General features: G+C 36.8%; 2 protein-coding genes across 2 annotated transcripts in view; both read left to right on the top strand.

Moving 5' to 3' along the window:
* Nucleotides 1–27,848, top strand: part of LOC113374899 (titin) — a 40,584-nt gene that overhangs the window by 10,688 nt on the left and 2,048 nt on the right. Inside the window, 14 exon segments of the mRNA XM_026614857.1 lie at nt 45–214; nt 1,737–2,116; nt 2,186–3,178; nt 3,266–3,468; nt 3,553–4,599; nt 4,693–5,121; nt 5,206–5,469; nt 5,554–6,081; nt 6,172–6,590; nt 6,672–7,750; nt 7,911–8,657; nt 9,093–10,599; nt 10,672–11,127; nt 11,181–15,488. Coding sequence (XP_026470642.1) covers nt 45–214; nt 1,737–2,116; nt 2,186–3,178; nt 3,266–3,468; nt 3,553–4,599; nt 4,693–5,121; nt 5,206–5,469; nt 5,554–6,081; nt 6,172–6,590; nt 6,672–7,750; nt 7,911–8,657; nt 9,093–10,599; nt 10,672–11,127; nt 11,181–15,387 — 12,429 coding nt within the window. The 3' untranslated portion in view covers nt 15,388–15,488.
* The window catches only part of LOC113376454 (CREB-regulated transcription coactivator 1-like), a 34,180-nt gene continuing 28,611 nt past the window's right edge, over nt 22,280–27,848 (top strand). The window contains exons 1-3 of the mRNA XM_026616371.1: nt 22,280–22,724; nt 25,549–25,717; nt 26,250–26,462. Of these exons, the coding sequence (XP_026472156.1) occupies nt 22,611–22,724; nt 25,549–25,717; nt 26,250–26,462 (496 nt within the window). The 5' untranslated portion in view covers nt 22,280–22,610. The remainder of the gene's footprint in view (nt 22,725–25,548; nt 25,718–26,249; nt 26,463–27,848) is intronic.

Here is a 27,848-nt window from a genome sequence, read left to right as displayed (position 1 = left end):
TTAATATGCATGTCTAAAATAATTTTCAAATTATTTTTTGTCAGGAGGATGTTCGGGAAAAGACGTCAATTGTTTCTGGTGACCTATCGTCTCGGCAAGGAATGTTTGAAAAAAAATATATCAAGACAAAGAGCGATAGCAGTACATCGGCAAATGAAGGCACTAAATATAAAAAATACGAAGAACAATGTGTTTGTGAAATATGTACATGCGGGTAAGTTTAAAATATATTTATTGACGCTTGATTACGTACGACTATTTTATATGAGAAATGTGCACTGCAATTGACGTTAAAAAAATGGCGGTCAAAAATGATCATTAAACACATGCGACGTACAACTGAATTTACAACCCAGTTTAAAAATTTATATATTTCATACGCGTTATTCTACTCGTAAGAAATATATCCTCACTATCTAGTATTTTCTGGGGTTTGGTTTGATTATCAACTCTATCATCATGCAAAAATTCACCAAAATCCCAGAAAAATAAACCTGAGGGTTCCCTTGTCAGATAAATTCATTCGTCATCTCTTGTTAAAGTAAAGTGTTTTCTACGTCGCAATATAATATATATAGCGACGATAAAATATATATAGCGACGATAAAATATATAGTATTTATAATTATCTATTTGAAAGTATTCAAAACAATTGTTATCAATTATTGATCAATGTTTATTGATTCTGGCTTTTTTTTTCTCGAATATTTTATTTTGCCACGGGAAGTTCCAGCAATTTGCTTTAAGGTACGATGCCATGCACCACTAGTTCTTCATAAGTTTAAAAATAAGTTTTTTTTTTAATTTTAATTTTCGGTACGGAAAGTTCCAGCAATTTGCCTTATTTTACGATGCCATGCACCACTAGTTTTCTTGATAATATGGTGTTTATTTTCGGTGGAAATCCTTACTTTATATCTCATATCTTGGCTAAATGTCAAGTATGCTTTATTTATCAAGTACTAAATATTAATACCAAATTGAATAATTAGTAAGAAATGGATTATATAAAATAATAAATAGTATGAAATATAGAATGATAGGGTACACATAGAATAACATAGCACTTTTATTAAATTTATTAATTTATATTTTTGCCTGTGATTCAAATTTAAATATTGTTTTTTTAAAAAGTTATTTTAATGTTTTTGTTATTGTGCTTTGTAGTATCTCTTATTGCACTGAATATATTCTATAGACTGAATGGTATCTGCGTTTGTTAATTATTTTTATACTAGTTTAATTTTAAGGTTTAATTCTTTATAAACGAAGCTCTAACATTTTTTCTATGTATACATTAACATATATTACTTTCACATATTATACTTTCTTTTTTCCACCTTACATTGAGAGGAAAAATTTTATTTCTAATTTAAATAAACGCCGATCTTCCTTCACCTTCAGTCTAATAAGAAATGCCACACCAAAAATACAGCCACAAAGACTAACATTTAATAATACATATATTTAAATTGACGTTCATTTTTAAATAAATGAAAAACTGCTCTGAATTTCAGTGCCATTTGCAAATAAAATATTTGTTTGGGTCTTAAATAATATTGCAATTTTTACATTATGTTTATTTTAATACAATCCATTTATCATTTTTATATATATATATATATATATATATATATATATGCATTTTTTTTTCTTTATTTATCAAGACGTTCAACGATTTCTTGAATGATAAACGAAATTATTCATTTATAATTTTATTATACATTGATTTTTAGCCATCATCGATGTCCACATAACCCTGGTTATCAGTATACAGAATGGGATTCGGCTATAGAAGCAACCACTGCTTACCGCAATGATTATGATCAAAAGCACGTTGAAAAAGCAACTGCCATACGTTATTATGATAACTTACGCCTGGAGGGTTCTCTCGATATACCACAAAAGCCAAAATATGAATCTACTCCAAGGTCTAAGCCCTTCCGCCCTCAAGACAATCTTAAACCTGAAGGAGATTTTGAAAGACCTGCAAAAAGTACGTATAATAGTATTTCTGATACAGCCAAAATGTCTAAAGAACATTTGAAATACCATGGTGATCGCGCGGAAATAGTGAAAAGAATGGATAACTTACATATGGAAGGAGAGATTTTCGGTAAGTAAATAATTATACAAATAACTATATAAATATTTATACTCCAAAATGTAACATTTATAAACGTAGATGCAACAAAGACAAAAACGGACTATAGTGGCTTACAAACTCAAATGCTTCAACCCGTAAGACGTAACACGTGGACAAAATCAGAAGAAAATACAATGCAAGAAGAATATGTTAAACATGAGGAAAGTTTTAGCTTTAATCAAAGTTATTTAAAAGCCGAGGAAGAGGTTGATTACGTTAAACTAAATTGTGAGGACTCAGCACTCTCCGTTATAAGCGAGAAGCCTTCCCGAAGAAAAACATGGACTAAGGATGACATCCATAAATATTACTCTGCTTCTGAAACACATGACATCGATTCCCATGTAGAACGAACAAGTGCTGCAAAACAAGTAGATAAGAGAGTAATGCCTGTTAAACACTCTGATAACCTTCGACCTGAAGGCGATTTTGAGAGGCCCGAGCAACCGAAATATATGTCAACCGAGAGGCCTAAAGCAATGAAACCAAAGGATAACTTGCAACCTGAAGGTGATTTTGAGAGACCTGAGCAACATAAAGTTGTGCCGGCTGAAATTAGGACGCCGATTAAACACTTCGATAATCTACGACCTGAAGGCGATTTTGAGAGACCAGAACATCAAAAATATGAGCCGGTTGAAAGGCCGAAAGCGAAGAAACCAAAAGACAACTTGCACCCGGACGGCGATTTTGAAAGACCTGAGCAAAATAAAATTGTGCCGGCTGAAGTTAGGACGCCGATTAAATATTTCGACAATCTTCGACCTGAAGGCGATTTCGAAAGACCAGAACAACAGCGGTATGAGCCGGCTGAAAGGCCCAAAGCGAAAAAACCAAAGGATAACTTACACCCCGAAGGTGATTTTGAAAGACCTGAACAGGAGAAATTTAGGCCAACTGAGAGGCCAAAAGCAAAGAAACCAAAAGACAACTTGCAGCCGGAGGGCGATTTTGAAAGGCCTAAGCAAGAGAAATTTAGGCCAGCTGAGAGGCCCACAGCGAAGAAACCAAAAGACAACTTGCAGCCGGAGGGCGATTTTGAAAAGCCTGAGCAACTTAAAGTTATGCCGGCTGAAGTTAGGACGCCGATTAAACATTTCGACAATCTTCGACCTGAAGGTGATTTTGAAAGACCAGAACAACAGCAGTACGAACCGGCTGAAAGGCCAAAAGCAAAAAAACCAAAAGATAACTTGCATCCGGAAGGCGATTTTGAAAGGCCGGAGCAGGAGAAATTCAGGCCAGCTGAGAGGCCCAAAGCGAAAAAACCAAAAGACAACTTGCAGCCAGAGGGCGATTTTGAAAGGCCTGAGCAACTTAAAGTTATGCCGGCTGAAGTTAGGACGCCGATTAAACATTTCGACAATCTTCGACCTGAAGGTGATTTTGAAAGACCAGAACAACAGCGGTACGAGCCGGCTGAAAGGCCAAAAGCGAAAAAACCAAAAGATAACTTGCAGCCGGAAGGCGATTTTGAAAGGCCTGAGCAGGAGAAATTTAAGCCAGGTGAGAGGCCCAAAGCGAAGAAACCAAGAGACAACTTGCAGCCAGAGGGCGATTTTGAAAGGCCTGAGCAACTTAAAATTGTGCCGTCTGAAGTTAGGACACCGATTAAACATTTCGACAATCTTCGACCGGAGGGTAGTTTTGAGAGACCTGAACAAGAACAATATAGACCCGCAGAAAGGCGCAAAGCGGAAAAACCAACAGACAACCTGCAGCTAGAAGGCGAATTTGAACGATCTGAGTCGTTTAGGTATGAACAAGCAGAGCGAAGAACTCTGATCAAGCATTATGATAACCTTCGACCTGAAGGCGACTTTGAGAGACCGGAGCAGCTCAAATATGAGCCAACTGAAAGACCCAAAGCGAAGAAACCAAAAGACAACTTACAGCCGGAGGGAGATTTTGAAAGACCTGAGCCACCTAAAGTTGGGCCGGCTGAAGTTAGGACGCCGATTAGACATTTCGACAATCTTCGACCTGAAGGTAATTTCGAAAGACCAGAACAACAGCGGTACGAGCCGGCTGAAAGGCCAAAAGCGAAAAAACCAAAAGACAACTTGCAGCCGGAGGGCGATTTTGAAAGGCCAGAGCATCTTAAAGTTGTGCCGGCTGAAGTTCGGACGCCGATTAAACATTTCGACAATCTTCGACCGGAGGGTAGTTTTGAGAGACCTGAACAAGAACAATATAGACCCGCAGAAAGGCGCAAAGCGGAGAAACCAACAGACAACCTGCAGCTAGAAGGCGAATTTGAACGATCTGAGTCGTTTAGGTATGAACAAGCAGAGCGAAGAACTCTGATCAAGCATTATGATAACCTTCGACCTGAAGGCGACTTTGAGAGACCGGAGCAGCTCAAATATGAGCCAACTGAAAGACCCAAAGCGAAGAAACCAAAAGACAACTTACAGCCGGAGGGAGATTTTGAAAGACCTGAGCCACCTAAAGTTGGGCCGGCTGAAGTTAGGACGCCGATTAGACATTTCGACAATCTTCGACCTGAAGGTAATTTCGAAAGACCAGAACAACAGCGGTACGAGCCGGCTGAAAGGCCAAAAGCGAAAAAACCAAAAGACAACTTGCAGCCGGAGGGCGATTTTGAAAGGCCAGAGCATCTTAAAGTTGTGCCGGCTGAAGTTCGGACGCCGATTAAACATTTCGACAATCTTCGACCGGAGGGTAGTTTTGAGAGACCTGAACAAGAACAATATAGACCCGCAGAAAGGCGCAAAGCGGAGAAACCAACAGACAACCTGCAGCTAGAAGGCGAATTTGAACGATCTGAGTCGTTTAGGTATGAACAAGCAGAGCGAAGAACTCTGATCAAACATTATGATAACCTTCGACCTGAAGGCGACTTTGAGAGACCGGAGCAGCTCAAATATGAGCCAACTGAAAGACCCAAAGCGAAGAAACCAAAAGACAACTTACAGCCGGAGGGAGATTTTGAAAGACCTGAACAGCAAAATGTAGTGCCGGCTGAAGTTAGGACGCCGATTAAACATTTCGACAATCTTCGACCTGAGGGTGATTTTGAAAGACCAGAACAACAGCGGTATGAGCCGGCTGAAAGACCCAAAGCGAAAAAACCAAAGGATAACTTACAGCCCGAAGGTGATTTTGAAAGACCCGAACAGGAGAAATTTAAGCCAACTGAGAGGCCCCAAGCTAAGAAACCAAAAGACAACCTACAGCCGGAGGGCGATTTTGAAAGGCCTGAGCAGGAGAAATTTAGGCCAGCTGAGAGGCCCAAAGCAAAGAAACCAAAAGACAACTTGCAGCCTGAGGGCGATTTTGAAAGGCCTGAGCAACTTAAAGTTGTGCCGGCTGAAGTTAGGACGCCGATTAAACATTTCGACAATCTTCGACCTGAGGGTGATTTTGAAAGACCAGAACAACAGCGTTACGAGCCGGCTGAAAGGCCAAAAGCGAAAAAACCAAAAGATAACTTGCAGCCGGAAGGCGATTTTGAAAGGCCTGAGCAGGAGAAATTTAAGTCAGCTGAGAGGCCCAAAGCGAAGAAACCAAAAGACAACTTGCAGCCGGAGGGCGATTTTGAAAGGCCCGAGCAACTTAAAGTTGTGCCGGCTGAAATTAGGACGCCGATTAAACATTTCGACAATCTTCGACCGGAGGGTAGTTTTGAGAGACCTGAACAAGAACAATATAGACCCGCAGAAAGACGCAAAGCGGAGAAACCAACAGACAACCTGCAGCTAGAAGGCGAATTTGAACGATCTGAGTCGTTTAGGTATGAACAAGCAGAGCGAAGAACACTGATCAAACATTATGATAACCTTCGACCTGAAGGCGACTTTGAGAGACCGGAGCAACTCAAATATAAGCCAACTGAAAGACCCAAAGCGAAGAGACCAAAAGACAACTTACAGCCGGAGGGAGATTTTGAAAGACCTGAACAGCAAAAAGTTGTGTCGGCTGAAGTTAGGACGCCGATTAAACATTTTGACAATCTTCGACCTGAAGGTGATTTTGAAAGACCAGAACAACAGCGGTACGAGCCGGCTGAAAGACCCAAAGCGAAAAAACCAAAGGATAACTTACAGCCCGAAGGTGATTTTGAAAGACCCGAACAGGAGAAATTTAAGCCAACTGAGAGGCCCCAAGCTAAGAAACCAAAAGACAACCTACAGCCGGAGGGCGATTTTGAAAGGCCTGAGCAGGAGAAATTTAGGCCAGCTGAGAGGCCCAAAGCAAAGAAACCAAAAGACAACTTGCAGCCTGAGGGCGATTTTGAAAGGCCTGAGCAACGTAAAGTTGTGCCGGCTGAAGTTAGGACGCCGATTAAACATTTCGACAATCTTCGACCTGAGGGTGATTTTGAAAGACCAGAACAACAGCGTTACGAGCCGGCTGAAAGGCCAAAAGCGAAAAAACCAAAAGATAACTTGCAGCCGGAAGGCGATTTTGAAAGGCCTGAGCAGGAGAAATTTAAGTCAGCTGAGAGGCCCAAAGCGAAGAAACCAAAAGACAACTTGCAGCCGGAGGGCGATTTTGAAAGGCCCGAGCAACTTAAAGTTGTTCCGGCTGAAATTAGGACGCCGATTAAACATTTCGACAATCTTCGACCGGAGGGTAGTTTTGAGAGACCTGAACAAGAACAATATAGACCCGCAGAAAGACGCAAAGCGGAGAAACCAACAGACAACCTGCAGCTAGAAGGCGAATTTGAACGATCTGAGTCGTTTAGGTATGAACAAGCAGAGCGAAGAACACTGATCAAACATTATGATAACCTTCGACCTGAAGGCGACTTTGAGAGACCGGAGCAACTCAAATATAAGCCAACTGAAAGACCCAAAGCGAAGAGACCTAAAGACAATTTACAGCCGGAGGGAGATTTTGAAAGACCTGAACAGCAAAAAGTTGTGCCGGCTGAAGTTAGGACGCCGATTAAACATTTCGACAATCTTCGACCTGAGGGTGATTTTGAAAGACCAGAACAACAGCGGTATGAGCCGGCTGAAAGACCCAAAGCGAAAAAACCAAAAGATAACTTACAGCCCGAAGGTGATTTTGAAAGACCCGAACAGGAGAAATTTAAGCCAACTGAGAGGCCCCAAGCAAAGAAACCAAAAGACAACCTACAGCCGGAGGGCGATTTTGAAAGGCCTGAGCAGGAGAAATTTAGGCCAGCTGAGAGGCCCAAAGCGAAGAAACCAAAAGACAACTTGCAGCCTGAGGGCGATTTTGAAAGGCCTGAGCAACTTAAAGTTGTGCCGGCTGAAGTTAGGACGCCGATTAAACATTTCGACAATCTTCGACCTGAGGGTGATTTTGAAAGACCAGAACCACAGCGGTACGAGCCGGCTGAAAGGCCAAAAGCGAAAAAACCAAAAGATAACTTGCAGCCGGAAGGCGATTTTGAAAGGCCTGAGCAGGAGAAATTTAAGTCAGCTGAGAGGCCCAAAGCGAAGAAACCAAAAGACAACTTGCAGCCGGAGGGCGATTTTGAAAGGCCCGAGCAACTTAAAGTTGTTACGGCTGAAATTAGGACGCCGATTAAACATTTCGACAATCTTCGACCGGAGGGTAGTTTTGAGAGACCTGAACAAGAACAATATAGACCCGCAGAAAGACGCAAAGCGGAGAAACCAACAGACAACCTGCAGCTAGAAGGCGAATTTGAACGATCTGAGTCGTTTAGGTATGAACAAGCAGAGCGAAGAACACTGATCAAACATTATGATAACCTTCGACCTGAAGGCGACTTTGAGAGACCGAGCAACTCAAATATAAGCCAACTGAAAGACCCAAGCGAAGAGACCAAAAGACAACTTACAGCCGGAGGGAGATTTTGAAAGACCTGAACAGCAAAAAGTTGTGTCGGCTGAAGTTAGGACGCCGATTAAACATTTTGACAATCTTCGACCTGAAGGTGATTTTGAAAGACCAGAACAACAGCGGTACGAGCCGGCTGAAAGACCCAAAGCGAAAAAACCAAAGGATAACTTACAGCCCGAAGGTGATTTTGAAAGACCCGAACAGGAGAAATTTAAGCCAACTGAGAGGCCCCAAGCAAAGAAACCAAAAGACAACCTACAGCCGGAGGGCGATTTTGAAAGGCCTGAGCAGGAGAAATTTAGGCCAGCTGAGAGGCCCAAAGCGAAGAAACCAAAAGACAACTTGCACCCTGAGGGCGATTTTGAAAGGCCTGAGCAACTTAAAGTTGTGCCGGCTGAAGTTAGGACGCCGATTAAACATTTCGACAATCTTCGACCTGAGGGTGATTTTGAAAGACCAGAACAACAGCGGTACGAGCCGGCTGAAAGGCCAAAAGCGAAAAAACCAAAAGATAACTTGCAGCCGGAAGGCGAATTTGAAAGGCCTGAGCAGGAGAAATTTAAGTCAGCTGAGAGGCCCAAAGCGAAAAAACCAAAAGACAACTTGCAGCCGGAGGGTGATTTTGAAAGGCCCGAGCAACTTAAAGTTGTGCCGGCTGAAATTAGGACGCCGATTAAACATTTCGACAATCTTCGACCGGAGGGTAGTTTTGAGAGACCTGAACAAGAACAATATAGACCCGCAGAAAGACGCAAAGCGGAGAAACCAACAGACAACCTGCAGCTAGAAGGCGAATTTGAACGATCTGAGTCGTTTAGGTATGAACAAGCAGAGCGAAGAACACTGATCAAACATTATGATAACCTTCGACCTGAAGGCGACTTTGAGAGACCGGAGCAACTCAAATATAAGCCAACTGAAAGACCCAAAGCGAAGAGACCAAAAGACAACTTACAGCCGGAGGGAGACTTTGAAAGACCTGAACAGCGAAAAATTGTGCCGGCTGAAGTTAGGACGCCGATTAAACATTTCGACAATCTTCGACCTGAGGGTGATTTTGAAAGACCAGAACAACAGCGGTACGAGCCGGCTGAAAGGCCAAAAGCGAAAAAACCAAAAGATAACTTGCAGCCGGAAGGCGATTTTGAAAGGCCTCAGCAGGAGAAATTTAAGCCAACTAAGAGGCCCCAAGCAAAGAAACCTAAAGACAACCTACAGCCGGAGGGCGATTTTGAAAGGCCTGAGCAGGAGAAATTTAGGCCAGCTGAGAGGCCCAAAGCGAAGAGACCAAAAGATAACTTACAGCCGGAGGGAGATTTTGAAAGACCTGAACAGCAAAAAGTTGTGCCGGCTGAAGTTAGGACGCCAATCAAACATTTCGACAATCTTCGACCTGAAGGCGATTTTGAGAGGCCAGAGCAACAGCGGTATGAGCCGGCTGAAAGACCCAAAGCGAAAAAACCAAAGGATAACTTACAGCCAGAAGGTGATTTTGAAAGACCAGAACCGGAGAAATTTAAGCCAACTGAGAGGCCCCAAGCAAAGAAACCAAAAGACAACCTACAGCCGGAGGGCAATTTTGAAAGGCCTGAGCTGGAGAAATTTAGGCCAGCTGAGAGGCCCAAAGCGAAGAAACCAAAAGACAACTTGCAGCCTGAGGGCGATTTTGAAAGGCCTGAGCAACTTAAAGTTGTGCCGGCTGAAGTTAGGACGCCGATTAAACATTTCGACAATCTTCGACCTGAGGGTGATTTTGAAAGACCAGAACAACAGCGGTACGAGCCGACTGAAAGGCCGAAAGCGAAGAAACCAAAAGACAACTTGCAGCCGGAGGGCGATTTTGAAAGACCTGAACAGCAAAAAGTAGTGCCGGCTGAAGTTAGGACGCCAATCAAACATTTCGACAATCTTCGACCTGAAGGCGATTTCGAGAGGCCAGAGCAACAGCGGTATGAGCCGGCTGAAAGACCCAAAGCGAAAAAACCAAAGGATAACTTACAGCCCGAAGGTGATTTTGAAAGACCCGAACAGGAGAAATTTAAGCCAACTGAGAGGCCCCAAGCAAAGAAACCAAAAGACAACCTACAGCCGGAGGGCGATTTTGAAAGGCCTGAGCAGGAGAAATTTAAGCCAGCTGAGAGGCCTAAAGCAAAGAAACCAAAAGACAACTTGCAGCCGGAGGGCGAATTTGAAAGGCCTGAGCAACTTGAAGTTGTGCCGGCTGAAGTTAGAACGCCGATCAAACATTTCGACAATCTTCGGCCAGAAGGTAGTTTTGAAAGACCTGAACCAGAACAATATACCCCTGCAGAAAGACGAAAAGCAGAGAAACCATTAGACAACTTGCAATTAGAAGGAGAATTTGAAAGATCTGAGTCGTTTAGGTATGAGCAAGCTGAGCGAAGAACTCTGATCAAACATTATGATAACCTTCGACCTGAAGGCGACTTTGAGAGACCGGAGCAACTCAAATATAAGCCAACTGAAAGACCCAAAGCGAAGAGACCAAAAGACAACTTACAGCCGGATGGAGATTTTGAAATGCCTGAACAGCAAAAAGTTGTGCCGGCTGAAGTTAGGACGCCGATCAAACATTTCGACAATCTTCGACCTGAGGGCGAGTTCGAGAGGCCAGAACAACAGCGGTATGAGCCGGCTGAAAGGCCCAAAGCAAAGAAACCAAAAGACAACTTGCAGCCGGAGGGCAATTTTGAAAGGCCTGAGCAAGAGAAATTCAAGCCAGCTGAGAGGCCCATAGCGAAGAAACCAAAAGACAACTTGCTGCCGGAGGGCGATTTTGAAAGACCTGAGCAACTTAAAGTTGTCCCGGCTGAAGTTAGGACACCGATTAAACATTTTGACAATCTTCGACCTGAAGGTAACTTTGAAAGACCAGAACAACAGCGGTACGAGCCGGCTGAAAGGCCCAAAGCGAAAAAACCAAAAGATAACTTACAGCCCGAGGGTGATTTTGAAAGACCTGAACAGGAGAAATTCAAGCCAACTAAGAGGCCCCAAGCAAAGAAACCAAAAGACAACCTACAGCCGGAGGGCGATTTTGAAAGACCTGAGCAAGAGAAATTCAGGCCAGCTGAGAGGCCCACAGCGAGGAAACCAAAAGATAACTTGCAGCCGGAGGGCGATTTTGAAAGACCTGAACAGAAAGCAAAACAGCGAGGAAACCAAAAGATAACCAGCCGGAGGGCGATTTTGAAGACCTGAACAGCAAAACAGTGCCGGCTGAAGAACATTTCGACAATCTTCGACCTGAAGGCGATTTCGAGAGGCCAGAGCAACAGCGGTATGAGCCGGCTGAAAGACCCAAAGCGAAAAAACCAAAGGATAACTTACAGCCCGAAGGTGATTTTGAAAGACCCGAACAGGAGAAATTTAAGCCAACTGAGAGGCCCCAAGCAAAGAAACCAAAAGACAACCTGCATCCGGAGGGCGATTTTGAAAGGCCTGAGCAGGAGAAATTTAAGCCAGCTGATAGGCCCAAAGCTAAGAAACCAAAAGACAATTTGCAGCCGGAGGGCAATTTCGAAAGGCCTGAGCAGGAGAAATTTAAGCCAGCTGAGAGGCCCAAAGCAAAGAAACCAAAAGACAACTTGCAGCCGGAGGGCTATTTTGAAAGGCCTGAGCAAGAGAAATTCAGGCCAGCTGAGAGGCCCACAGCGAAGAAACCAAAAGACAACTTGCAGCCGGAGGGCAGTTTTGAAAGGCCTGAGCAACTTAAAGTTGTGCCGGCTGAAGTTAGAACGCCTATCAAACATTTCGACAATCTTCGACCAGAGGGTAGTTTTGAAAGACCTGAACCAGAACAATATACCCCTGCAGAAAGACGCAAAGCAGAGAAACCATCAGATAACTTGCAATTAGAAGGAGAATTCGAAAGATCTGAATCGTTTAGGTATGAACAAGCAGAGCGAAGAACTCTGATCAAACAATATGATAACCTTCGACCTGAAGGCGACTTTGAAAGGCCCGAGCAACCCAAATATAAACCAACTGAAAGACCCAAAGCAAAAATACCAAAAGACAACTTACGGCCGGAGGGCGATTTTGAAAGACCCGAACAACTTAAAGTTGTGCCGACTGAAGTTAGGAAGCCGATCAAACATTTCGATAATCTTCGACCTGAAGGCGATTTTGAAAGACCAGAACAACAGAGGTATGAACCGGTTGAAAGGCCCAAAGCGAAAAAACCAAAGGATAACTTACAGCCCGAAGGTGATTTTGAAAGGCCTGAACAAGAGAAATTTAAGCCAACTGAGAGGCCCCAAGCAAAGAAGCCAAAAGACAACCTGCAACTAGAAGGTGAGTTTGAAAGATCAGAGTCGTTTAGGTATGAACAAGCAGAGCGAAGAACTCTAATCAAACAATATGATAATCTTCGACCTGAAGGCGACTTTGAAAGGCCCGAGCAACCCAAATATAAACCAACTGAAAGACCCAAAGCAAAGATACCAAAAGACAATTTACAGCCAGAGGGTGATTTTGAAAGACCAGAACAACAGCGGTACGAGCCGGCTGAAAGGCCCAAAGCGAAAAAACCAAAAGATAACTTACAGCCCGAAGGTGATTTTGAAAGACCTGAACAGGAGAAATTTAAGCAAACTGAGAGGCCCAAAGCAAAGAAACCAAAAGATAACTTGCAGCCGGAAGGCGATTTTGAAAGGCCTGAGCAGGAGAAATTTAAGCCAGCTGAGAGGCCCAAAGCGAAGAAACCAAAAGACAACTTGCAGCCGGAGGGCGATTTTGAAAGGCCTGAGCAACTTAAAGTTGTGCCGGCTGAAGTTAGAACGCCGATCAAACATTTCGACAATCTTCGACCAGAGGGTAGTTTTGAAAGACCTGAACCAGAACAATATATCCCTGCAGAAAGACGCAAGGCAGAGAAACCATCAGATAACTTGCAATTAGAAGGCGAATTTGAAAGATCTGAGTCGTTTAGGTATGAACAAGCAGAGCGAAGAACTCTGATCAAACAATATGATAACCTTCGACCTGAAGGCGATTTTGAAAGGCCCGAGCAACCCAAATATAAACGAACTGAAAGACCCAAAGCGAAATTACCAAAAGACAACTTACAGCCGGAGGGCGATTTTGAAAGACCTGACCAACAGAGGTATGAACCGGTTGAAAGGCCAAAAGCGAAAAAACCAAAAGATAACTTACAGCCCGAAGGTGATTTTGAAAGACCTGAACAGAAGAATTTTAAGCCAGCTGAGAGGCCCGAAGCGAAGAAACCAAAGGACAACTTGCAGACGGAGGGCGATTTTGAAAGGCTTGAGCAACATAAAATTGTGCCTGCTGAAGTTAGGACGCCGATTAAACATTTCGACAATCTTCGACCAGAGGGTAGTTTTGAAAGGCCTGAACAAGAACAATATAGACCTGCTGAAAGACGTAAAATAGAGAAACCAACAGATAACTTACAACTTGAAGGCGAGTTTGAACGATCGCACTCAGTTAGGTTTGAACAGGCAGAGAGAAGAACTCTGATCAAACATTGTGATAACCTTCGACCTGAAGGTGATTTTGAACGACCCGAACAACCAAAATATGACGCAACCGAAAGACCTAGGGCTGAGAAACCAAGGGATAATCTTCATCCGGAGGGGGAATTTGTGAGACCAAAATCATATGAAAGTCTGCCTGCAGAGAAGAGAACTCCAATCAGACATCATGATAACCTTCGACCTGAGGGCGATTTTGAAAGGCCCGAGCAACCGAACTATATGCCAGCTGAAAGACCTAAGGCCAAGATACCAAAAGATAATATTCGGTTAGATGGAGAATTTAATGCAAAAAGTATACATAAAATTCAAATGACAGAGCAGAAGGCATTAGATCTGGGCAAACAAACAGTTAATATGAGTGAAGTAAGAAATGAACGTGAAGTATTTAATGGTGGTATAATGAGTAATAATAAACTTGAAACAATTAAGGGTAGAACGACAAATATTGTGAAAAGTGCTGATAATTCAAAAATAGTAGACAACATTGATATGAAGGATAATAGAAGTAAGTCGTCATATTCAGAATGCAGTGTTATGCAGAAAGTCGATGATTTGAAGTTGACAGATAATGACAAATATATTAGGGTAGATAATATTAATACAAATAAAATAACCAAATCGTTAGCTGAAAGGCGTAATATTATCAAACATACAGACAACTTAAAAATATCTGGTGAATTTGTGCGTCATGCTTCATCAGAATGGCAGCCTGCTGAAAAGGTTAAGATTAAGAAGCCTCTGGATAATTTACAATTGGTGGGTGAGATGTATGTCAATAATTCACAAAATTTAAAAAATACAATGGTTCGTGGTGAACGTTTTGCTATTAAGAAACATGAAAGCACGTTAAAAATTGGCACGGATACCATGGATTGCGTTACAACAAATAGCGTAGCTTATCAAAAAATATCTACAAAGAAAATAGTTCCTTCTAACGAAAACAAAACAATAGACAAAAGGTTACATATGAAATCAAGCATTGATTTAAGTGAACAAAATTTGGTAAGCAATAAAAATACTACAAAGCTTTCAAGCGAATCAAGAGTGGCTACAAAGATGCATTCCGATGAACAAGTAAATAGTAGTGTAGGTCACGAACATGACGCTAAAAGTGTGATAGCACGTATCGAAACTAATTTCGTTTCTGATAGAAATACAGCAAAATCAGATCAAAACCACTTTTCAGAAAATGCAATTGAAAGACATGTCGTAAAGCGAATGCCGGTGAGCAATGAGCAAATTATTCAACACGATTTTGCCAACAAAACAAATACTAATGCAAGTAGCAAATCCGGCTACCACAGACATAGTACAATTAGTAGTTCTGTTGGTGTAAGCAATTCTGTGCTATGTCGAAAAGGCTTATCAACTTCAACCGAAGCTTTGCATGCAATTAATCGTGCAGCCGCTTCTCAGAGGCGAAGCATTAGCAATTTGCATGGACAAAGTACACAGTACTCTTCCCACAGTGAGAGAAAAAGTTTAAGTTCTATTCATCGGTCGTCTAAGGAAACCACTCATCAGCAGATTGAAACTCAATCTAATGCACGAAATAAACACCAAGTATCATCATCTAACGCTACCTACGTTATTGAACGCCCGCAGAAAACCGTTCGACGCGATAATCTGTTAACTGGCGGTGAATTTTATGGTCAAAAAGATTCAAGGTATGGTAATTTTTCTAATTGTGAACAAAGTCTAAGAAGTACCAAAGTTGAACATACAAGGCGGTCTTCTAATATTTCTCATATTTCGTTTGGAGAAGGTTCTTTTATATCATCTACAACTTACAATAAGCATAGGGGCCCTTGCCCAGCTGCTTTATTGGAAACTAATAAAGCACCATTTAAATATACACGTCAAGTGAAGGCGCATAAATTTTATGTGCCTAAAGTTGTCACGGAAAAATAGGAAGCCTTTAAAATATCATTCAGAATTTATTTACTTATCAATGTCTTCCATTACTGTATATACTTATATATATATATATATATATATATATATATATATATATGATATTGATGTCAAAAATATTCGGGCATTAATGATAAGGCAATTGCATAATTGTCTTATTAACCATATATTTTGATTTTATAGAAGTTTATTTATTTTTGTTACAGTCTTATATGCTAATTCATCTTAATTCTATGAGAATTGAATACATCTTTCTAATACATACTAGAAATAAATTATTATTTATGTTACAATTTGTTTTATTTTTTAAGGTAAAACATTTGCAATATGTTGATTACGATTTAAACTGCGTATGATACATCATTTTAGCAAACGCATCTTCTTATTTTAGATATATTTTATTTCTTACGGTTTTTAAAATTCACTTCTGCTTCCTTTTTCTTGTTGCCTGGTTTATATTGTCTCTCTTCCGTCATTATATTATAATTAGAGTTTATATTGTTGACGATTTTGTACTTGATTTTATTTATTTATTTTTTTGTTTTATTTTACGTAGCAAACTATACAATATATACATGCAGCTACTTTTACAGATAATTTGATATGACAGCGTGTGAAGGATAGCTATCCTGCGATAGCAGCTTCTGTAAATACTTCATTTTATATTGTGCGAATTTGATATTTATAATTATATTCACCTGGACGGTTTTTTAACACGGATGTTTACTTATACCTTATATTAGCCGTTAACACCAGATTTGTTTTTATTATTATTATATATATGTATATATATATATATATATATATATATATATATATATATATATAGGGTGAAGTGGACAGACGTGGGCCACAGGTTGGAGTGGGCCAGCAGAATAACTCTAAGACTAGTGACATGTATGTCGAACCGCGCACATATTTATCACATTCTGATACTTGCTCAATTTCAAAAAGCACTTGGAGGTTACGCTCTTACGTAATATAATATGCAATATATTATGTAGACTTATAATCTTTGAAATGCAAAGTAATTTTTGCCGATTGTTTACATTGTGTTTTTGTGGGATGCATATGAAAAAAAAAGGCGTTTGTAGATAGAAGTGGGCCACTATTTTTAGACAGACATGGGCCACTTGCGCAATGCCGTTCTTTGCACAGTAAAATATTTTTATTAATTAATCGAACGTCTTATTTACTTATTTTTATATCTTCAGTCATAATGCCTCCTAAGAAAACAGAAAACTCCAAAAAAAGTGGTGATATGAACAGTTGATTATTGCTTTGAATGAAGTGAAAATAAATAAAATATCGGAGAGTGTTGCTTCAGCTGTTACCAACGTTAGCAGATTGTCTTTTCAACGACTCTATACATCCCCTAGAAACAGAAAGGTCGCGGTAGAAGCAGCACATGGTCAAAAATTGCAAGTACCAGCGAAAGTTTCTAAGAAGACCATAACTTCATAACCAGCTGAAAAAAAGGCAAAAAATGAAATTCTACGATTTCTTCAAGTGAAGACAACGATTTTGGCATGATTTGCAATAGATTGATGTTGGCATAGCTGTCAAAAAAAAAACTTCTTCGAGTGCGATAACTACGATAGACTTGAAGCGCGTGATAGACCCTTCCATATGACCAACTGCACCGACTTGACGTGCACCAATTACGCCTAGAATCTGTGATTGTTGCAAAATGGTTTTCTTCCAACCATTTTATCATTTATTACTTCTTTTCAGAATGTAAATTAAAATTTTTACTGAAGTCACTGTTTTTTCAATTTCTACCCTTCATTTCGAGTCAACGATTTTGAATTTTGTAAATTTGACAACAGATTTGTAATCAGCATATTTGAAAACTCTCAGAGTAAGAATTTGAAGCATATAGCAGCATTTTTTCAGATAAAAATTTGTATGGCCAACTTCTCCCTACATTTTCGAAAAACACGTTAAATACACTTTTTTGTCATTCAAAAAAAGGGATACTTTCAAACATAATTGCAAGCATCTGCTTTAATAAAAAGTTGCATTTTGGAGTCCCTTACAACTACAAAAAAAATTAAGAAAATATTTTCATTTTTAACCATTTTATAACCAAAAATAAAAACGTGGCCCACTTCTGTCCTTCTTATATATAATAACTTATATATAAGATATATAATAAATAATATAAAAATATACTTATATATAAGAATTCTGGTGTCAATGCTATTTACCTATAGGTAAGAAAAAGTATACTTTTCCGAAATATTTTTTTTTTCGTACCTCTAAGTGCCTAAGTGAAAAGAATTGTCTACCACTAACATTTATTTAACTTTTGGACTATTTTTGTTTGCGTCGTTCATTTACTTTAATAAAAATCCTAATGAAATACTAATTTAATTCTATATTCAAAATCGGCTTATTTTATTATTAAATGAGCTCGTTGCTGCCAATGCTGAACGATTCATGCCAGGTGCACCGGAAAGTCATTGCCGTTTGTTCGAAAAAATAAGCTATGCAACAAGATAGTTAAACTATGCAAGATCTGGAGAGTACAGCAGGTGCCATCGAAGTGCTTTCCTTGACCAGTTTTGCTTTATGAGATGGCTCGATATTATGTTGCAAAATCACTTTACCGTGCTTTGGGCCCATAACATGTTTTTCTTTATATAAAATAACAGGTTGTGAAGTGTTGAAGGTGTGGTTAAAATTGAACATATGTTCTGAAAGCATCGTTTTGAACTGATTTGGATTCCTTTAGTTATGTTGATTTACTCTCTTTAATATATGGTGGAAACTTTCCTCAATACAGCACATATTACAATCATTGCAGTGAAGCCTGTATAACGTATGTATATTTTTTTCATTATATATCATCACTCACTAATATTTGAATATTTGTATCATTGTAATAATGTATTTCAGATTCGCTGAAAGATGATACACATCAAATGCCGAAATGTATGGTTAACAATGCTTATTTTAGTCATTTATTTAATTCAACGAATGGGCTGCTAATTATTTTAAATGATATAATATAATTATATAGCATCAATTTATTTATTTTTTACAATATACATCTATATTTAGTACAAGTAAATGACAGTTAGGCTACATTATATGTACAAGTAAATGTTTCCTTATATGACGGCCAGTCTATACACCCAGGCCTCGCTATACGGCCGCTCCTTATACGGCCTTTCGCTATAACGGCCCTCTTTAATTAAGGTACGTTTTCGATATACGGCCTAAAATGTTTCGCTATAACGGCTTTTTTTCTCTATGTCGATATATTGCGCAATCTCGGTTTTGAAGATTTAAACGAATCTGATGTGCTGGATCTACTTGCAACTGATAGGGAACCCCTTTCATATGAGGAACTCATTCAGTTGCAAGCAGAGCCGGCAATTGATGAAGATACAGAACCTGTTGTATCCAAACAGCTAACATCAAAAATCATGTCGAGCGCTTTTTCATATTTTGAACAAGGTATAAACATCTTCCTTGAAAACGATCCTGACATCGAACGTAGCGCTTATGTGTATCGAGGAATTAACTCAGCCATTAACTGTTATAAATCACTAAAGGAAAAAATAGACAAGAAGGCAAAACAAACAAGACAAATTTTTCAACCCACCAGCGCAAAATGATGGTGACAGTGATCTGTAGGTTTTAGTTGTTTCATTTTTATTTGAAAATTATGTAATGTTTTTGAAGTTTTTTATTTTATGTAAAATTTATGTTCTTGTTAGATATGTTTATAATTTAAACAAAATAAAAAAATAAAATGCATTTTGAATGATAAACCATATTATATATTTATTAAATTTGGAACCGAATCCCATTGAATTTGTATGAATACGTATTAGAATAATTGATTCGTTATACGGCTTTTCGCTTTACGGCCAAGTTTTGCGGAACGTATCTAGGCCGTAAAGCGAGGCCCCAGTGTATTATTACATTCACAACTAAATATACAGCTCTGTGCTATATGAACAGCCATGGTAGTGAAAGCAACCCACTTCGAACAAATAAAGAATGCGTAAATACTACCATATTGCTTGAAGTATACATCTTAATTTGTCATGATAAAAAACTGAAAGTAACAGAAACCATCATAATAAAATGTTTTTTGAACTAAAACTTCTTTAGGCGCGACTAGGGCGTAAAGCAACGGAAATTGCTTTACGCCCGAACTGTACGTCATTCGCTCTCGATGAAATAGCCGTCGTGTCGTGTGAATAGAGATCTGCCGTTGTATGCGTACCGATATTAACAAGCAAATTGGCATAGATAAATAAACATTTTATGTTTGCATCATAGTACAAATCTTGATTTAAAAAAAAAAACTGAATCAAAAGAATATTTTACCCTGTTTCCCGATAATTATAATGAAAATAATAAAATAAATAAAACATTTGTGCCGTGTACTAAACGTAAGTTTATTGAAATAATTTCTATATTATTCACAGCTTCTATAAATCTTTGAAATTATTGAAATGGAAAATATTTTAGGCAAGACAGATTTTATAGCTGCTCCAAGAATGAGATTATATCGCCAGCGAAAAAGTAAAAAAAAAAGATACAACCAGTCAATGAATGTATGTTAATTTTAATTACATGAAGTTTTTCAAACACAATTATTACATGATGAGTGAAAACAATATTTCTTCAGGCGTTGTTTTACATAATCCACTGTGTGAACGAACATTATAGAATTTATTAATCAGCAATTACTTCATTTCTCTAAGGTTCAAGTTCTAAATGCTAATTACAATGACAAACCGATCATGTCATATTTGAAGTATGACTTTAATTACATTATTGTTTTCAAATATTATAAATATTTTTAATGCTATTATAAATATATAATTTATAATTTATAATTATGTGTATAATGGTTCACACTAACTAGTGGGGTGTATGGCATCGTGCCTTAAAGCAAATTGCTGGAACTTCCCGTACCGTAACGAAATGTTCAAGGAATACTGAATATTTTAAATAGATTATTATTAATACCGCAATATTGTATAATATCTATAAGAATTATGTAAACTAAATTGCAAAGTTGAAATTATTTGTTTAAAGTATATTAGAACTATAGTCAGAATTGAAAATAAAATCTGAATTATTTTCGATATACAAAAAAAAATTTAAAAAAAAATTTAAAAAAAAATTGAAAAAAAAAGTTGAAAATTTTTTTTTCCAAAATCAATTATTTTGTTAAAACAAGCAGAAAGTTCTTTGAATCATTCAAACCGGACTATTAGTTCTCTCAAAAACTGCCATTTTTTGCACATTTAGCTCCGTATCTTCGAAATGGCTGGGCCTGCCTTTGCCAAAAACTAATAAACACTTCTCCCAATCATTACTAATCGAATGTTTTTTTAGATCATTCACATCGGATACTCCGTTCTCTCAAAAACTCGATTTCTATTTTCTGCACTCTTTGCTCCATATCTCCGTAACGGCTGGACTTGCCTTTTCCAAAAACTAATCAGCTCTTTTCCCTATTAATATGAACCAAATGTTTTTTGAACTATTCAAATCGGTTGATCCGTGCGCCCGAAAACGTGAGTGAAAATTTGTATCCATACATACATACACACTCACTCACACACACACACATCCATTTTTTCTGAGGTATGCCAGAAAGTTCAGAAACCTTCAAAACGTCGAGAAATGTGAAAATTTTCAATTTCGATTTTCGGCCCATTACAATAACTTACCCTACGGGAAGTTAATAAATAGGTGCATCACAAGAGTTACCGTATTACTAATAAACATTATTCAAAATTATTATATTATGTATTTATTTACAATTGAAATGCCATCCTGTGATAACAAAAAAGTTTTACTTCAATCGCGTATGAACGCGCACTCTTTTTTGCTTATTCGTGAGTTTACCTTTGGCAATAAAAACATCTCCAAGTTAATAATTATAATATATATAAAAAAATATATTTTTAATTTAACTTATTTAAAACACTTGAGAGTACAAGAATTTGTTTTATTAGATTCTGTCTAAATTTCACCTTAAAATGAAATAAGCTACTGGTGTGCAAACCTACAAAGAAATATGATAAATTATATAGAAACTATATTGTTTTCCATATAAAGATTATCGGGATAATATTTTTCACCAGACAATGTTAATCATAAATACTTATTTAACTGCATCTATCAAACCAAAACCATTTTCTTTCCCACTTCTTATGAACTTTTCTGAATATCATTCAATTTATCACTCTTCTGTTTTTTCTTTTTAATGTTCGCATGAATTTACTACAAAAATGCGCCTCGTAATTATCAGAAATATTTCACAAACGATAAACTGCGATAATGAAAAAAGTTAACAGCAAAATTTATAAAATTAAATGAAATCAAATCAAAACTATCAATCTGCCAATTTCTAGATTTCAGTTGAGCAGTTTTTACTTTGTAATTTACTTTCAATCTCACATTTCGATATATTTAATCATTAACGCTTATAATAAATATATTCAAATTTATATTCAGTTATTAACATTAAATTGCGAATATGATGGCATTTGACAACTAAGGAATGTCAGAGATACAAACGATAACTACTAAATAGGCATCTAACTCTGATAGATATAAGTAATACATATTCGTAATTTTTCTTATAAATAAATCATTGAATTGCATTTTGTGAAAGTTTTTTGTGAAATGCGAAAATGCTTCAATGTGAATTTTATCAATTCATGTTTATTATGTCAATGTTTTCGTATGAATTTGTTTTCGTTCGCAAGCAAGTGTCGGATGAGGAAAACGATATCGTGTGCTAATAACCTAAACTATTGTGAGCCGTGAGCCATTATGCGAAGTTCGTCGCAGAAGTTTCTGCGACTCTCCTGTAGTCAATAAGCTTATTGACAAATTTGGGATAAATCACAGGGAGTTTTTAAAATGCAGTTTCGCTAAACATTACGACTAACTTTATAAATATATACTTATGCCGTGAGAAACGTCATTGGCCATTCCGGCGAGGCGATTGCTGCTGTCTGGACAATTATATAGCAATAGTCAAGTCAAGTATGCCGTTCTACTTACGTCGGCAAACCATTTTGTTGGTTGGTTCTAAGTTACTCAGCTCTCTGTATTTTGTTGTTTCGTTCTATGGCTAGTTCGCGCTCGATCTTCATGAAATATAGTCTTAGCAAGAAAAAAAAAACACTGTGAACAATAGTTTGTTTTAATAGTGTTGTTATTACTTTGCCATCATGGCGAATCCTAGAAAGTTTAGTGAAAAAATTGCTTTGCACAATCAAAAGCAGGCTGAAGAAACTGCAGCATTTGAGCAAATCATGAGAGAAGTGTCGGATGTAACTGCTAAGGTATTTATTTGTGGTCTTGTCCCTAACTTTAAAGTCAAGTTATCTTGCGCAATGTAAACACATCATAATTTGACACTATAAAATTGTCAATTTGTAAATAACAGAGGAACACTGCATTTTATTGTGGACTTACTTGTGCACTTAGAAGAAATACATAATAACTTAATGCAAATAATTTTATTTACTGTTTATTGTAATTATTGCAAACTAGACTTTTTACAGTTTTTCTGAGGCCTAATAAAACGTTGAATACTTATCATGATTTAAAATACATAAATTCTAACGTAGTGTGAATGTCTGCTTTGGCAAGGTTTTGGCTAATTAGGCATTTCAGGTGAACACAGCTGCACCAATAACAAGTAAATCTACTGCTAATCGAAAACAATCTATATGTGGGGATACACTGAGGATAACTCAAACATTAGGCTGTTTTCGGGGTGGGTCTCTTCCTAATGTATCAGGCGCACAGACTGTTGGAACAATAATCATAGACTTAAAGGTTCAAAATTCAGAATTGCATTGAATTCGAAACATAATTTTCTTTTATGCATCTTTCATCATTTTTTGCATAATTGTTTATTATGCATACAAATACTGATTGTTTATTAAATATGGCATACTTTTGATATGATATATTGTAGAAGAAGAACTATGTGTATTAGATTTGGTATTCTGACTATTTGTGTTAGTGCACCATGTGAGATAATGGTTTATTCTGTATTAGGCAGGAATAGGCAATGTTGTTGCACTATATTTATGTACATGCATTGTATTAAATCTTGTTAATATAGTGTTGAATATTTTTTAGAAAAAAAAAAAACTATTTACACCGTTGTATTGCCATTGTACATCAGCAGTGTTCAATTCAATTCAAATTTCTGTGTCTGTGAAAAATGTATTCAAAGATGGAAATGATTCAACGATACTGATTTAAAGATATGTGTGCTTTCGGCCATTTAATTTCAATGGATGAATACTAATATTTGTGGTAACTATGTATAAAAAATAAATTTTTTCGTGAAAATGTAATTTCAATCATAAATGCATTAAATTATTGGTATAAAATTTTGATAATATAGTCACGACTTCAATCAAAGATTTTTTGTTAGTCATTGCAATTCAACTTTGTATATTAAAATAATTGTTTTATATTGAAAAAGTATGCAGTAAATAACTGGTTCAGCAAATACGGGAGTTAGAGTAGTTCTTTTTAATATTCCAAATTTGTTTCCAAGTGAGATGTTATTATATATATATATGTTTTGTACATATGGATATGTGATATTTTTGAGTATGTACTGAAAGTTGATAAATATAACTATGCCATACAATAAGACTACCATTTACATATAAAATAGTGATTTTTAGCAATGTGAAATAATTTAGAAATGTACTAATGTGATTGCTTATTTTTTGTTATATGTTTAGCAATTAAAAATGTGTTTATTTTGTTATACCATGCATTGTGTTTATACTGACATAAAATTATATTTTAGTGACTAATCATGAAATATAATTAGGATAAAATAACTGAAATTTAGTATTAAAATTTTTAAATAAAAATTTAAAATCTAAAGTACTATTCTATTTGTTCATTGATTGACTAATTATGAATTCCGTAAGATTACTTGAAAATTTGAGAATTACACTCGAGAACACTGTACTGGGCTTCTGCAGAAGTTTTTTTTTTTCAAGTTTTTTTTTTTCAAAGTTTGATCACTGTCCGTCTTGCTCGACTTCGTAAATATGAAATTATTTGTGTCTTTAGTTTTGACAATTTCAATGTAATGTGTTCTTACATATTTTGTTATAACTATTTTGGTGTAATTAGGAGGAAATCAATATATTTGTGGGTGAAAATTTAATGTTTAAGCAATAAATGTAATACTTCAAATTATCTTATAACACATTTGAATCAAGTTAATGTTTATCATCATTTTTGTTTTTATAATATAGGAGCCTTTGATAATTATATTAGATATTAGTTTGTCGTGATAAATAAAATAATTCATTTGTTGAGATTTTTTATTTTATAACGGTCAGTAATTTTTTTTATGTGGCCGCAATGTTACTTAAGCTGCATTTGAAGTTGTTTATTATTCAATTCCGTGGCTAAATACGAGACTTCTGAATTAACAACTTAAATGAAAAATATTCGATTGGTCATTAAATATCCATGCTTATAAAATTACAAGTTGCTTATGCCTGATATTCAAATAAAATTATGCATGACATGACAAAACTTATTGAAAGTGATAAATGAATAACTTCATTTTGCAATACACTCCTAATGACGTGTAAAAGTTTCAATTCTACTTACAATTAAATGTATTAAACATTAATTTGGGAATTTATAATTAGCCAATGAGCAAAAATCCACCAAGTTTCTAGTTTATTTTTATCTGTAAAATTAAATTCATTATTATTGTAATTGACACTATATGTATTCAGTAGTAACATAAAATATGGATAACTCTTGGATGAAGAAAATATAAGTCAATGCTATTATTACTTGTAATAAGCATGTTCTACAGATTTTTATGCCTCATCGTATAACGCATTGTTGGATTCATCTGTTTGTTATAGGCAGTCTTTAAAATTATTACTGCATGTGCATGCACGTTTTCTTTTTCATTTAGAAATAAGAACATATTATTTTAAAATTTGTGAAATACCTAATGATTTGTATAAGATAATATATTAATTAATATTTCAATAGTATTTCTTGTAAAATATAATGAACAAACTTGTAAGATGTATCTATTTAAAGTAACTTTCGGGTAAAGAACCATAATTTGAGTATTGCATAATTTGTTTTCTGCAGCCCGAGGAATCAGCATACTCGCAGCCTGACGATATAACGCTGGCGCAGTTTGGTCTGGCATCGATACAAACTCATGAATGTCTTACTTCACCTTGCTCTCCGACTTCTACAAAGCATCCACTGCACCAAGCACAACAATATCATCAGCAAAGAGAATCTCGATCTAGAGGTAACACCGCATACATTCTGCTCATTAGCTTCATCTGATAAAATCTGTAATTAGAATCTTTTCCTGTATATTAGATTTAGTCATTATAGTTTTTGATTTTCGGATCTAATCAAAAATTCCATTGCCAGCTCTTAGTATAACTTTGAATGTTACGTTTTCAATGCAAAATAACTTGTAGTAAACTAATATATATTTTTTATTTTTTTTTATTATTTATATATATACATTATTTTCATATCTCAGTCAGGCAGAGTTGCCTGGTATGAGAGATTATGAAAACAGTTTTCATATAATATATACATTTCATTTGACTATAATATGTATTTCATTAATATAATATCTATATATAACTAAAAATATCTTTATATATAACTCTTCAGTCTTCTTTGTCTTCAATTTCCTTTCCAATATGTGTGTATATTTGAGTTTTTTATACATATGATTATTTTAATATTTGATCTATGTTAAAAATATTTACATTTGTGTAGCGTTTGTTTTAATCAGTAATAAAATATAGTTTGTTTTATAACAGGTAATATAGGACCCATGCGAGCACGACCTGCAGAGCGAAAGGTTGATACGTCACCATATGGTGGATCATATTTAAGCCCTCCGCCGGGAGATGGTGCCTGGCGAAGAGCTAGCTCCGATAGCGCCCTGCACCAAAGTGTTGTTCAAGCAGGTTCTCAGGAAAGTTTGGGCTTGCATCACTCTCTATTGACGAATTCTACACAACCCCGTCGTGGTCAGTTGTTATGTTTATTAATTATTACAATTTTTACAGAGAAATTATAAATTATTACACTTCTTTAGCATTTTCCTGAATCTGTCCTATAAATTGCTCTTTTCAATTGCGCTGAAAGGCTAATAGCTTATAATATAGGAGGCAGCAACGTTTTCAAAACAAGCATTTTAGTCAGGCTGATTTTTTGGTATGTGGTCCTTAGGGCTCTCTCGGTTAGGGTATGGGTTGTCTGGCAGCTGGGAGTGGTTGCGTTTATTAGTGCGCAGCCAATTTGTACAGTGCGATTTTGAAATTTTGAAACCATTTTCGTCAGTTCATTTTTCATTAATTTGATTTGGAATAGGTTCATTAGACTCACATTTTTTGTTGCCAGACATTTTGGGCGCTGCTAAATATGTGCCAGACGCCAATTTTTTTTTTTTTTTTTTTAAATTTCAAATTATTTTAGTCTGTCTGAATTTTTTTTAAAATTATGTTTGTTAAGGGTAAAGACACATAAAATAAATTTGCCAGACGTTTCTGCGGTTGTTAAACATGTCTGGCAATCAAAAATGTCTGGCAATATGATACTAGTTAATAGCATTTTAGTCAATCCAATTTTCATTAATTCGATTTCGAATAGGTTCACTAGACTCACATTTTTGTTGCCAGACATTTTGGGCGCTGCCAAATATGTGCCAGACGCCAATTTATTCATTAATTTTTTTTTTTAAATTCAAATCATTTTAGTCCCTCTGTAAATTTAATATTATGTTCATTAAGGGTCAAAAAATATAAAATTAATTTGCCAGACGTTTCTGTGGCTGTTGAGCATGTCTGGCAATGAAAAAAGTCTGGCAATATGATATTAGTATATAGAGTGAGACAATCGCCAAATACATTGGCGCGAATGAAACAAAAAACTATTATACTCGTGAGCACATTACGTGTACTAGCCAGGAAACCATAAGCAAAATCAAGTAACTATGTTAGACAGATGTGTTTATTATAAACTTCTCTGCAAAATTGCGTCTATATACCATTTTTCATTAGAATTGCCGTTCCTGACAATTGAAAAATTCAAATCATCGAAGGTGCATTATGAGTGGAAAATAAGAATCCATTGATTTGTGTTGGATAGATGAGTTCAATGAGTCTTTTGAAATATCACATTGTAGTGTCAGTCTTTAATTAGATTTTTCCCGGAGCAATACTTGTCAGATTTATTGTCCTGGTGTGGGAAGGTTGCATACTTGATTGTTTTGAAGAAATTAAACGAAATAATTATGTATAAATGAATGAGAGGCATGTTATAACCATCCAAAGTGTTTAAACATTTTTATCATATTGAATAAATGTGCCAGTTTCTAGTACCAACATATGAGAAGGAAGATAAACTGTAGCTAC

The sequence above is a fragment of the Ctenocephalides felis genome, unplaced genomic scaffold (assembly GCF_003426905.1).
Source record: "Ctenocephalides felis isolate EL2017-DRISC unplaced genomic scaffold, ASM342690v1 CF-g0.4_SCAFFOLD_01886, whole genome shotgun sequence".
Lineage (NCBI taxonomy): Eukaryota > Metazoa > Arthropoda > Insecta > Siphonaptera > Pulicidae > Ctenocephalides > Ctenocephalides felis.
Note: the sequence above shows the minus strand (reverse complement) of the source record. Positions and strands in the feature narration are given on the sequence as shown.